Below are 13,701 nucleotides of genomic sequence, written 5' to 3' on the forward strand. Positions count from 1 at the left end.
CCACAACCACACACACCACTGAGAAAACAAGTGTAAAAATTCTGCTTCCTGCAATATTTCATTGCGGATTCAGATTACACCACAGATTGCCACTTCAAATTTACCTTATATACTTCACTGAAGCCGCCTCTACCCAGAAGATGTAGCAACAAATATCTATCGTTTAGCGTTGGGTGGTCTTTAAATCTGGCGAGAAAGACACAGTTTAAGAACACTGACAGAAATAATGCAATCCAGTGCACAATAAACTACAGCTACTACACAGCTTAAAACCAACATTTTTATATTAGGACAGAAAAATATCAAAACTGTGTTAACAACTGACAAATTTGATACTATTTGATCACTTTGCACTGATGAAAGACTATATAATGTTACCTTGATGCACCTGGAAGCCTTCGTCTTACATGAACTTCAAGTTATATCACTATGCCAATTTAAAAAAGATTAAGTGTTTCCCATTATGAAGGGGACAAATAAAAAATTGTTATATGTTCTTGTCCCTGAATCCCATGTGCTTACTGTGAATTATCTTCATTGTGTATCCTTTTCAACTCCCTGATATGTAGATTTCTAACCCTCTCTAGCCGTTCCAACTCTGCCTGAATCTCCGCTTCTTCCTGCACAAGGAAAAAACAAAAGGAAAACACAACACTGTGTAAGATAGTGCAGTTAGCATTTCTGCCCGATTTATGGAAACACAAATGTAATTCCACTTGTGAAGAAGTTATTGGTAAATAACTTGTTTGGGAGGTTAGAGAAATGGTCACAGTCAATTAAGAGTCAGGTGGAAGGTGACAGGAATGAAAACTGACTGGGCAGTTTTGTTTACACCTACGCATAAACAGGAGCAGACATATCTTTATGCCTTCTTGTTTTTAACATTTTCTGTAATTAAGAAGCATTGTAGCTCTGGTCCTGCTCCTTCCCTGATTAAGTGCTATGCAGCTATTTTTGTAGGAACTCAGCCTCTGCTGGGACAAGAGAAAGAGGAGAGCCCTCAGAAGTAAGGAACAGGGATGTCTTATGTGCCACATGGGGATGGAGCAGCATCCGGAGAGGATGGAGAATGTGAAAGAACAACATGTGGTCTTATTAGTGGTAAGTGGTAGAACAGGTCAGAGTGTAACTTAGTGCCATGTGGAAGTTCTGATATACTGTTTATAGAGTTGGAAGTTCTCATGCCCTCAAACACAACACTAGAATTCACACTACTGTGGACAGGGTTGCAAACCTCAAAAACGTGCACCTTGAGCAGTATTATTTGCTATATATGACTCAAGGGACATAGTTACCCATTTGGCTTGTGACTCTGTTCCTTCCCTTCTCAACTTGTTCTATTTTTAGGCACAAAGAATGAGCCAGTTTCCAAAAGTGGAGAAGGATAAGCACAGCTTCAGACAATGCCACGATCTGAGAACATTACTTCATTTTCCATTAAGGTCCATTTCCAAATGGCTTCCTCTGTTCTACGGTAGCACAGTACATGCCAGCACAGATGGACCTGCAATTAATCCACTCTAGCAATGCGGAAGCTTGTAGAGCAAGCATGCCTTTAGCATACTCCGGCCCATATCACTCATCTTTGCTCACAGGTCAATAAAACACAATGCGCAGAGTGCCAACAGATTCCATGTGTGCATTAACTTTCCCTTGCTACTGAAAATAACAAGGAGTACAGTAGCATTAATGAGGCCTTGCATTCAACTTGTGTGTCAAGGTTACAGGAAAACCTAAGTGTACAGCTCAGGCACCACCTGAGAAAAGAAAGGGGACTCCAGCAATGCATTTGCACGCTTCCTCTTTGTTTCACATGGGAAAGAAAACTCTTTGGCCTTAGCAGAGATCACAGGTAACCAGGAAATGATAGAAGACATCTATTTGTTTTTTCAGTACTTCATCTGTCAAAGTGTCCCAGAAACCTTATTTATAGGTTATTGCAATCACTTTAAAGGTAACCAACAGCTTATCTAATTATAACCTCACTTGCAGGTACAGTTCCTACTGAAGCCAATGTATTTGAAAACAAATGTACATTGCAACTACCTGAACACTACTAGTTTCCAAAAGCCCAAGAGACTTTATTGGACTGTTACTGACAATGCTGGTTACTCGATATTGCAAACAAATGGGAAAGTCAATGATGGTTGTAATTTTTGTTGTGTTCTTATAATTTTCTTCCCTTGGTCCATTCCTTTATGTCCCCCCATATTAGACACGTACAGAGCCCAATGCTAGGCAGGTCATAGTGCAAGAAATTGTAACTGTAAGGACACAGAAATGTATTTATTGAAGCAAAGAACATCTTTCCTGAATACCTCTGCCTTGGAAAAAATTATTACAAAATCCTCCCTTTCACGCAACAAAAACCTCTCAATTATTAAACAAATGGTGGTGACCTCTACAGAGACATGCTATTGTTCATAGAACGCTGAATCAAAAACCTGCCTAAAAGCCTTTTCTGCAGTTAGTTCTTACCTTTTTAAGATGACCTAGTCGGAGTTTGAAGATTTCTTCCTGTTCGTGGTATTCTGCTAATGTTAACCTGCACAGAAGAGACAGACCCAATGCATTAGGTTTCAACGCATATGATAAAGTGAGTAGTCTGCAGAATACACATCTCTAGTGGAAGTGACAACTACGCACTGTATGGCAACAGCTGGCAGGAAATTTTTTTATGTAAACTTTGCAATCTATTTTTTTTTTCCGTAATCAATCTAAAGGAAACCAAAAGCTTAAACCTTGATAAAGCACATATTAATTTCAAATCCAAGTCCCTAATAACACCTATTTAGGCTAGTGAATGACTTTTAACAAAGAAAGCCAAACCATCATCTAAATATGGAACACTGAAGCACAAATATTCCACATCTTATTTTTCCATTTAAAGTTTGCTTTACTGACTCATTTTCAAATTTTTCTTTGTAATAAAAGCTGGATAATTCAACCCAGCTATTCACTCTGGGACTAGCAGTACACCTGGCCACAGAGCCACTACAAACAGCAATGACCTGCAAAGTAACTTCCAGGGAAACCTTGGGAAATCTACTTCACCTTACCATATCTTTGACCTCATCTGTAGTTAGGAGAAGCAATGGGATAAGGGGAATAATCTCCATTTTATTGATGGTAAATGATGTGCAAAGTTTCTATCCTAGGTGGCTGGTCAAAAAAAGTTTTATAGTGTTTTCGATGTCTTTTATAGCCAATATGTGCCATGTAGGAGAGAGGCAAATCACAACCTTACACTAAAATAATGACAGATCCCATCACTTGTGAAATGTAGCGATGTGCTGAGATCTTTAAGGTTAGAAAAATGAATCATTATATTAATTTTCTCACTACTACCAACAAGGAGTTTGGTAAAAGTATCACACATATGAACATAAAGTTACGAAGCCCCTATCAACTGCATCTGTTTACTCTGTAAACAAGATACACACCTGACAGCACATAAATATCTTTTTTGAACCTGAGTTCAAAGCATATCCCAGGAGGATTCCTGTTGCAGCAGTTATGCTCTGCATAGTACTTAGTACAAAGGTTAGTGTATGAGGTCTCCACAGCATCAATACCACAACTAGTTTCAAGAGGGGACCGAGTCCTATGTCTGTGCAGGGCCATGGGACCTTGCCTCGCTGTACAGTAAATTGAGAGGAGGTAGTATTCAGCTGATTAAGTGCTCATCTTGAAATGCCCCAGCTTCTCTCCACTGTTGATAATGCAGAGGGTCCACATAGTTGAAGTAAGTGCTAAAGCAGTTGTTAGCTGATAAATTCAATGCAAAACTCACAAGTCAAGTTCCCTTTGAAAGAATCTCGACCATAAGGAACTGCTTATTACAAATTAAAAGATACATATAAAACACAGCCAGTACCATAAATGCTTACATGTTGTCTCATTTCATATAAAAGGATGCTAATTCACACACCTCCCACCCTCCCCCCAACAGCCTGAATTTTAATCAGATTCAGCTAATCTAAAAGACTGCCCCAAAAGTTTAGTTCTTCGGTTGGTGTTGCTGTATAAGGAATAAAAAGACAACTGAACAAACCAGCAACAAGCTTTCCACATATTCTTGTGCACAAATGAAATACAGGGCTAAACACCAACAGTCTATTCATTAAGCAACAGATGTAATGAGTACCACCAGGCTAACATTACCCAAAATTGCTGCCTGTTAGCAGCAAGCATTACAAAAATCAAGGAGGCTCTAAGACAAACACTGCCCTGTTTCACAGAAACATGCTTGAAATATGCTACTTCTAGTGCAGCTGAAGACTCTAAGGTTGCCCAAGCTGCCCTAACAAACCTCAAAAAGCCCCAGCAGATTAATCTTTCTGAAGGAAAATCTTTTTCTTATTCACAGGCTAGAAACTAGTTTCAGGAGAGCACACGTTTAAATTTACATCATGGGACCTTCCTTTCCTTTTTAAGACACAGCAACAACCAAGAACCAAAGAGGGACCAAAACTCAAATGAAGGAATTTGGCTGTCCGCTTCTCATTCAACTTTCAGAAATATTTATATTCAACTTGCCTAAAAGACAGCCTCTGTAAGAATTCCACAAGAAAAAAACCTCCCTCCAAAAATCAGAAAATTTTCTACCTGATGCACATCGGTCCAACAAATGCATTTACAGGATGACTAATGATTAAACAAGTAGTCAGTCAGTACAGTTGCTTCAGCTGACTTGCAAAAACAATGTTTTCATAAGCTAAAAACACTCCACATGAACCACATCCATACACTGGCAAGCAGTTTTTATCAAGAACACCACAAGAAGCTCTTCTAAACCACAAAGATAAAACCCTGAAATATATCAGCAAAGAATGATAAACCAGCAAGAAACACAGAGAAAAAGACCTGGTAGCACAAAAAGGCTTACTAGCAAACCCAATAAAAGCTAGATTATATCAAGGCACGCTCACAACAGAAGCAGATGCTCACTAGGTATCCCAGACATTATCATGATTTCCAGGCACATCAAGACCTGTGCTGCCACGTCTGCAGAATAAGCCACACTACAGCTGCACCAGACTGCTGGGGAAAAACATCCCTACAGAAACAGTGAAAGCATCATCTTGTCCCTTAGAAGTGAAAGCAATGAACAGCAAGGCTTCAAAATATCCATGCACAGACATTCAATTTACTTCTCCAAACTCAAACACTGCAATGCAAAAGAAGGTCTTTAAAACTTTATTTAGTTAATAGTTTTTAAGCTCACTTGGCCAGAACAAGGGGTAAATGTCTCTATTCAAGCTACTTATTTGCAGAAAGCACACAGTGCCCTCCAATATAGTACACCAGATCAGCAGGCACCAGCATCCTATTTGGGGGCTCTGCCCTGGTTCCTGAGAGCACCCTAAATACCACAATTCGCCCAGTCATGTGCCACCTCTGCTGTGACTGCAAAAGGCAGTGGGAGCTTTTGCTTCACATGCGCAAGATCAAGACCAAGAATTCAAAGGGCTCCAGGAACTTTGAGGTCAAGTCATGCCCAGGAGATTTAATAGTGCAAAAAGAAAAGTATCACTGAGAGTTATGGTATTAGCCAACAGGAATAAAATGAAGACTGTAAAGGAAACTGGTAGAAGGTAGCATAAAGTCTCTGACTTAACATATTTCCAACTCACAAAAACTTCCCAAAAAATAATGTCTTAAATTTCTTGTGAGTCGCAGCTTTCCTCTCTAAGAATACCAGGACTCTTAGAGCATCAGTAACTTCAAAGGGGGTGGGGGGGGGGAGAAATCTGTAAAAAGAAAGAGTAGCACTTCAATCACCTTTCCATTCCCTGACTTGGGTATCTGCAAAGGACTGCTTCAGAGATACAGGTCAATGCTTAATGCACTCTTTAAAGAGAGCATCTTTTTTCTTCAGTATACCAAATTAATTGTTTGAAAAGCCTCACCAGAAAGTACATGGAAATAAAGGCTTCTAAATGTGCACAACTTTTTTCTTCCTTAAAAAAAAAAAAAAGCACCATGTATCATACAGCGATACCAAAATCAATTCTGAAGTTGCAACACTTGAAGACACCACTTTTCAAACTCAATGCAACAGAAATACTGAAAAAGTTACTGCATTCAAAAAAAGTTAAGTTCATACAAAGTCTGGACTCAGCAATGATCCTTGTTTTACTCCAATGAAAACTATTTAGAACTGCAGCCAGATGTTGCTGAATGCCAGGCTAATTCCACAATATTCATTTGTGCATGGAGCAAAGCCTAGAGGCAAGGGCAAGATTCCATTTCCCAGTAGATATTTTGTGCTTTAATCAAAGCATGCAGCTGTGCAATACACCAAGAAGGCCACGTAACCTACGTTTCATTTTCTGCTCCATTGGTCTTGTTCTTGCGCTGCTTCTGCTCATTGCTTGCTGGAGGGGTCTGTCCCATTGCAGGTGGCTTCCGTTTTGCTAACATTTTTCTTTGTCTTTCTATTTCTTCCCGCTGGGAATTTATCCTTTCCTGTTGCCTGGGAAGAAGAGAGTAGAAAAAACATGAAGCAGATAACTAATGGAATGTACTCGGTTGTCTTCAGCATCTGCTCTTAACAGATTGGAGCAACGAATTTCAAATCAGTTGTACTTGTAAGATTAGTAACAAAATATTTTTGTACAGAAAAGGAGGATGCGCCAAACATTACAACTCAGATTTTTTTAAAGGTATTTTTACATAAAAGGGGATTCTTTTCCTGGCCCACAGAAACCTTTCAGTAAGTGAAAGGTTTTATTCATGCAGAGGATACCCAAAAACAAGGAGTTGCTAACCTCACGGAAAACCCAGGGACCCATTGGTAAGTCACTAACTTTCCACATGCTTCTTCCTAGAAGGCTCTGTTCTAAATCTCAGACTTTCCTGTTAAAACTATTCCTGAAGTCTGGCACTATCTGAAAAAGTACCCTTATACTTCAAGGGTACAGTTAAACTATCCTTAGTTCTCCAAAATATAACCAACACCATTCCTAATTTCACTAAAAAAAAAAACCACAAACAGTCCCTCCTCCAAGATAAAAACACTATCTTAAAACATTTTACAGTAATAAAAGCACTCTTGAAATTTCAAGTCTAAATGACTTGAACATTTACATACTTAATTCACTTTTTAAAAGAGACCAAGACTGCAGTTAAATATTCCAGAAGTATTTCTTCCATGTCTTACAGCACAAACTGAGGAGGAATTATAAAGTCCTTAATCCACGCCTAAACAAGAGCTGCACCTCCCTATCAGACTACAGAGAAGTGATATGATTTTAAAGGATCACACATAGCTCTCTCTAACGCAATTAATTTGCCAGGTCCTACTTAAAGGTTTAGGCCAGGTGGGAATTTATTGGATATTTCCATTAACATCCTGCATAAAAGCATCTCTGATCTTCATTTCCAGGTTTTTGCAGCCCCTTTGATCACTGTTACCAGGAGGCAAAAAAAGTTAAATAGTATGGATTTTCTCTTTTAAGCTTCTCTACTTTCTACTTTAAAAAAGAAAAGGAGCTAATTAGCCTTCCTTGACTAATACATGCAACTATGCAAATCAAATTGATTGACTCAAGATACATGTGGGAATTTGGTCCACCTCTCCACCCTAAGCACTGCACAGCCAGGTAAGTGCACTGAGAATACCCAACAAGGCAGCCTACTGCTTTCCAACCCAGAGGTCAACTCAAATAATTTGATTCCAGTTTCAAGTCTCTGGAGGTTTAAGCAGAAACATATTTCTCACTTCAATGCGAAAACGTTCCCCATTGTCAGTAGCTGAGTTTCTATCTGATCCTTTCATGCATCAGTCACAACATTCTCACATTTTGACATGCAAGACATCACACACAACTGCTTAGTTTTTCCGTCTCTGCCTCTGAAGTTAAAGACAACTCTGCTTGTCCTCACTTGATGAGGTTCTGGAAGGCATAGCCATCTGTCCACTGCTCGGTGAAAGACGCCCCGTGCCGCACCGTAGTGAAGTGACCTAGCCTCAATCGATCCTGCATGCTCTTATCTCTGCATGCCATCTTCTCCTGTTTTGACTGAAAACAAAACACATGTTAAAATATAAGCCATAAATCAGCAGCTAAGAGCTATGCTGTGCTTTAAATCACTACCAATTTACTGCTTTTCATTGTTTCAGTACTGTTCATCTGAAACCCAGCTGAAAATCATTGACCAAATTATTGCTGGTGCTTCACACTGGTCTGACAGGCATTTGTTTGCCTGCCTCCTTTCTGACATTTCAGCCTCACCTTTCATTCCCCATTACTGCTTGGGCAGCTCACCCATTCTATCCTCAGTTGAAATCAGTCTAGCAATAGGATTAAAACTACCCTTTTGTATCAGTAGCTTAGCTAGACTCCAGACATGGCTCTGATCAGGCCCTTATTCACTCAAACAGGAGATGAAGAAAATACACCTTGACTCACTGTTAAGACTAAGATACAGTGATCAGCCAGCTCAATGCTAGACTCGCACCACTCCCAGAAGAGACACAATCTCAGTTAGGTCACCAACATCCATAAAAACTGGTGGTGGTGTCTGTCACAGAGTGTTCCTGGTAAGTGAGAGGAAATTTCCAAGGCCTGAGATGAGACCAGCAAAGTTTCAGTCAGTTAGGATTAAAAGTGAACCAGCGAAGCTCCTCACTGGAGCTATACACAACATATCTGAATGCTGGGACTACATAACACCTAGCCCAGTTACAAATCCTCCCAGAAAGGGGAGTCCCATTCAGCCAAGAACAATCAGCTCTGTGACAAAATCACCTCAAACAGACTGCACGTTCTGCCCATCCAGTGCCCACAAACAATAGATGTAATTGGCTAACAGGTGAAAGAGCAATCAAACCCCCACACTGTTTAACCATCAGGAAATCTGGAAATCTTTTAACACTGAAGCAGGCTGGATGCTGGTAAACAGCAGCCTGGCACTTTCCCCAGTGTCTTTAACGTGTTGTTTTGAGTGTTATACAAAGCAACGACCTCCAACTTTGCCATTTGAAAGAAGGAAAGGTCTAAATCACTTGCCCATATCACAGAGCATATCTGGCAATTTCACTGAACAATGGGATACTGCTCTCATATTGCCAGAGCTGGACAATGTTGGTTTTCAGGTGTACGAGTTTCCAAATCAAGTAATGCCTGCTGCATTCAGGGGTCACTTAAGCAAGGGAGATCACTCTTTGAAACTGTGAAAAGTAACCAAATCAAAACATTCTGAACCATTTCAGTCTTAGGATTACATTCCTATTTGCAGAGAAATAATTCAAGACAGAATTCCAGTTGTCTTATCACTATAGCAATACCAGCAGGTTTTCACTCCTCAAAAGAAGACAAAGAAGTTTTCAAGGACGTGAACTGTGACTGCAGAGATGTGGAAAGTCCCCTGCTCACCTTTTCTATAAGAAGCTTCTTGCTCATCGTTACACATCTATTCAGCCGCTCCTTGTACTTCTCCAGCATCTTTTGCTGTTCATCTATCTGCCGTCTCAAATCGCAGTTGGCCTACAAGTGAACAGAGAAGAAAAGCTTTTGACTTTAAACCACTCACAGAGCCAAACTAAGCATTACCTAGGAAGAAGTTTCTCCAGCTAGCTCTAGGCATCAGATTAAAATAAGCAAACCAGCAGGATAAGAAAAAAAGACTAGGTTCCTCTTATCAAAACATCCAAGCCAAGCTCTTCAATTTTTAACCCACTCAAATCTTAATACAGCTCTAGAACAGGGAAGTGCTATCATCCTGGTTTACATATGAGGAACTAAGGTACAAAGAGACTAAATACAAGCACAAGGAATTTTTTTATTTTTATTTTTTTAAATATTTAAGACCTTGCCACAGCTACCAAGTCTCAAAATGGCTTAAGTCATCCCGGGACTATCCTCACTCTTTAGCCACAATACTGGCAGAGGAAAAGGATGGGGTAACTCCCTTTGCACTTTCAATTAAATTCTTGTTCAAGTTACTATCCATCAGCCGTGCTAAATAGACTGCTCCCAGTAACAGCTGTTTTTAACACCACCACAGCATACAGCAAGATTTTATGTGCAACCATTTTCATTGATAAAAAGTTCCAACCAACAGTCTGGCTTCTGATTAAACAATGGATGGTTAAAAAAAAAAAAAAAAATCTACTTCCTGCTTCATGGACTATTTTCCACAAACCCACATGTGCCTCTGTGTATGTCTCTACGAGCTTGTCTTAGCCCTTTTAGGTGCTGAGACCAGACACACACAAACACAGGGAGCCTTCCCTCTTCTCCCTTTAATGTTTTTTCTAATCCTTTTCAACACTTCACAAAAGATGCCTCTCCAGCTGATGAAAGCTAAATCAATTACAACTCCTCCATTAAGACAAGATCCTTGATTTAAAGGTATTTATTTTTATTTATTTATTATGTTATTTTATTATTTATCATTATTGTTTTATTATTTTATTAATTATTATTATTATTTATTATTTACTATTTATTTATATTTATCTTTAACTGAAGAATACTAATGGATTAAGAGAAGCTTTACTCTTTTTATACTTCCTGACAGCCTGCAGGAAGCATGTGCGACAAAAGTTTTTGTCACTGAAGGCAATGAGAAGGCTGTCTGTTGAAAACCTAGGCTGCATCTACACAGCGAAGCAGCAGAAACAAGAACAAAAGATGTTCTTCCCATCTCTATACATTACTGACTCTCATGAATGAGCATTTCAGAATACACCTTCCCAGCCTACTGAAAGGCTACTGAACATGCTGCTAAACAAAACATGGAGTCAGTTCCTCAGTACTTAGAAGAGGGGAATAATTCTGAAAAGAAACATGTTAGGTTAGGTAGCAAAATACAAAAGAACTGTGCAACAGATCAAAGAAAAGCCAACAACACTGCTGAGGACACAAACACCTGAGCTAGTGCTTAGCTACAATAACTCTGCACCTTACAGTCACTGCTACACTGCTTGTGGATTCAAGCAGGCCCAAACAAAGTACCTACAAGCTCAACAATTATCTTGCAAGTAAGGGATGAATGGATTCGTTTTACGCTGTGAGTGCTGGTTCTACAAATGCTGTACAAAATCCTGCTCTGCAGCCTAGCTGGCACATGCATTCTAGGTGTCTTTAAATAGTAACTTTTAGAAGAGTTGTCCCACTTTAAATACTTACTCTTAGCAAGTCATCTATCCTCCCCTCCTTCTTCTCCAAGTCAGAGTTCTTACTGTTTTCTAGTGCAGATATTTTTTCCATTGTGAGGTCAGACTGTAAGGAAAAATCACCATAAACCACATTTAGGAAAAACAGGTATTTCAGATAGTCAGCACGTAACATCACAGTGTAACCTTCTCTGATCTGAACAGTTAGGTCTAAGAAGAAGGAACCCCTGCATCCTAGCAGTGTGGGGAAGAAACTTTCTCCATTCTTCATTTTCTTATTACATGGTGGGTTGCTCCAGCATAGGAGGTTCAGTCAGCTAGCACAAAGCTGCACTGGAGAACACAAACTGGTAACACATACAAGCTACCTCCGCGTCCTGCCAGTTTTGTTTTTATAGTTGAGTTCTGCCCACTCCTTGTTGGTCTCTGACATTCACTCTCCTTTCCTGCAGTGCAACATAGCTTGTACAGGAAAAGGGCTTAAGAAAAAAAAACCACCAAATCCCAAACCGTCAGCTGGAATATCAAATTTATGAGATCATTTACAGGCACAGACAACCACCTGCTAGACAAAAGACAATACCTGTGGGTTCTAAAGTGGCCTTGACAGAAAACACAGGTCTTAATTTTAAAATATTATAACAGACTGACAGCAAGACTATTAGGCACAAGTCTTTGTTTCTGACAAACTGATGTATTAGTGCCCACTAGGGACAGGTGCTTTACAGTTCTTGAGTGAAACCTATTTGGAAAGTTTTATGGGATACAGCCTATCTCAAATACCTTCAGCAATGAAGTGAGAGTTATACCCAGGAACAGAAAACAAAAGACATTCTTATTGCTAGATAACATAGCATATTTCAGACTCAGTACTCTGAATAGTGGGTGGGGAAGAAAAGGGGAAGAAGTCAGTATGTACATGAATACAACATGTTAAAAAAACCCAGGTCAACACATGCTCCATGACTGCATACACAGATTTCACATTTATGGCTAGCAAGCAACGATCCTGGTTCTGAGAAGAGTTAGCAGAGACTTACCTGTGGAGTTGTTATATAACTGTTCTCCAAATTTCAGGCTTGCCTGGAAGCTAACACCATGAAGTAATAGACAAACTTGGCAAACTGTTGCTTCTCTACATATGCCCAGTATGGGACAGATCAAAAAGAACACCTGCCAGCATTGCACATCAAGCAAGATGAGCCTAAATCCCAAAAGACAAAGAGAAGGCCTGGGCAGATCACCGCACTTCTGCCTTAACTTGGTTTATACTTCCTGACAGCCTGCAGGAAGCATGTGCGACAAAAGTTTTTGTCACTGAAGGCAATGAGAAGGCTGTCTGTTGAAAACCTAGGCTGCATCCACTCAGCGAAGCAGCAGAAAGTTTCTTTAGTAAGTGACTTATGTCATTTGCCAAATGCACAGACATGCTTGCACTGTGTCAGATGAAGTCATGCTTCAGGATGCATGCTCTTACATGTGACTTCATCACAACTCACCTTGCTTCAAAACACTTGGAGGGCCCTAGCACTGACTGAAAATGCTAAGAAATTCATGCTCATGCTGACTTGCTTTTGTCATTGCCAGAAGTGATTCAAACTGGAAGTCACTGAAGAAGCTTTTTTTTTTTTTTAAACCCTATCAACTCCAAACACGTCTGGAAGGAAAAACAAGAATGTATACATGTCCTCATCACACAGTCAAGCATCTTCCTGGATTCTTTGCCTTAAGCCTATGCTACATCTAGACCTCTGGAGAATACCACGAAGCTGAACATTGGCAGAAAGCACACTCAGATAACATGTCACCCTTTTCAAGGAAGATGGACCCTGCGGGCATGCTAAGCACAGGAGAGAATAAAAACACCTTGCTCACTCCAGGAGGGACCACTATTTTAAGCATTGGTGTTGGGACAGAAAAGATTGAAATCTGAAAGTTATCTCTGGCAGATTCTCGAGTTATGGCATCACTCTCGTACAAGAATTCTCCATGCACTAGCAAGAAACCGGGATCTTCATAGACCAGCATTTTAACAATACAGACAACAAATGTGACCCTAGTGACACAACAGAGCTCAGAGACTTAAGCTAGTTAAGTATCCCCAGAGGCAGAACTGCTGTTCTTCATGCACAAAGAACTTGTGCCACATGCTGGGGAAATGGAGAATGAACTTCCCCCAGCAGTAAAATCATCTCTGACACAGACTGACGTGAGAAAATGATTGACACAAAACTGATTGTTTAAAAATCACTCAAGGGAAGGGTCAGTCACAGAGAAATCAGTGATGAAAATCAAAGAAGATTAAAAGCAGGCCTGGAGAAGAAATAAGCAAGGTGCATTGCAGATAAAGCTGAACATCCCTATAAGCAACAGAGGAAGATGACACAGCTGAAAGTAAATCTTGCCATAAAGCCACAAGAAGAATCTTAACAATTTAAAAAGCACTAAAAAGACAGCAGTGCAGTCAAAAGAGCGATTCCTCTTGTCGACTCCAGGACAGTGAAGTTGCTGAGAAGCACTGTCAGGAACACATCACATTCCACCTTGACAGGACAAACTATGTCATGGGTGCA

The 13,701-nt window shown here is 39.9% G+C and overlaps 1 protein-coding gene across 6 annotated transcripts in view; it reads right to left on the reverse strand.

The window, feature by feature from the left end:
- Positions 1-13,701, reverse strand: part of TLK2 (tousled like kinase 2) — a 42,475-nt gene that overhangs the window by 8,258 nt on the left and 20,516 nt on the right. For all 6 annotated transcript variants that reach the window (XM_082332028.1, XM_082332030.1, XM_082332029.1 and 3 more), the window contains 7 exons: positions 11,142-11,234; positions 9,384-9,494; positions 7,891-8,027; positions 6,326-6,478; positions 2,479-2,545; positions 523-620; positions 105-186 (listed from right to left, as the gene is read on the reverse strand). In XM_082332028.1, the coding sequence (XP_082188154.1) occupies positions 105-186; positions 523-620; positions 2,479-2,545; positions 6,326-6,478; positions 7,891-8,027; positions 9,384-9,494; positions 11,142-11,234 (741 nt within the window). The remainder of the gene's footprint in view (positions 1-104; positions 187-522; positions 621-2,478; positions 2,546-6,325; positions 6,479-7,890; positions 8,028-9,383; positions 9,495-11,141; positions 11,235-13,701) is intronic.

This window comes from Platalea leucorodia (genome assembly GCF_965183815.1).
Source record: "Platalea leucorodia genome assembly, chromosome: 22".
NCBI lineage: Eukaryota > Metazoa > Chordata > Aves > Pelecaniformes > Threskiornithidae > Platalea > Platalea leucorodia.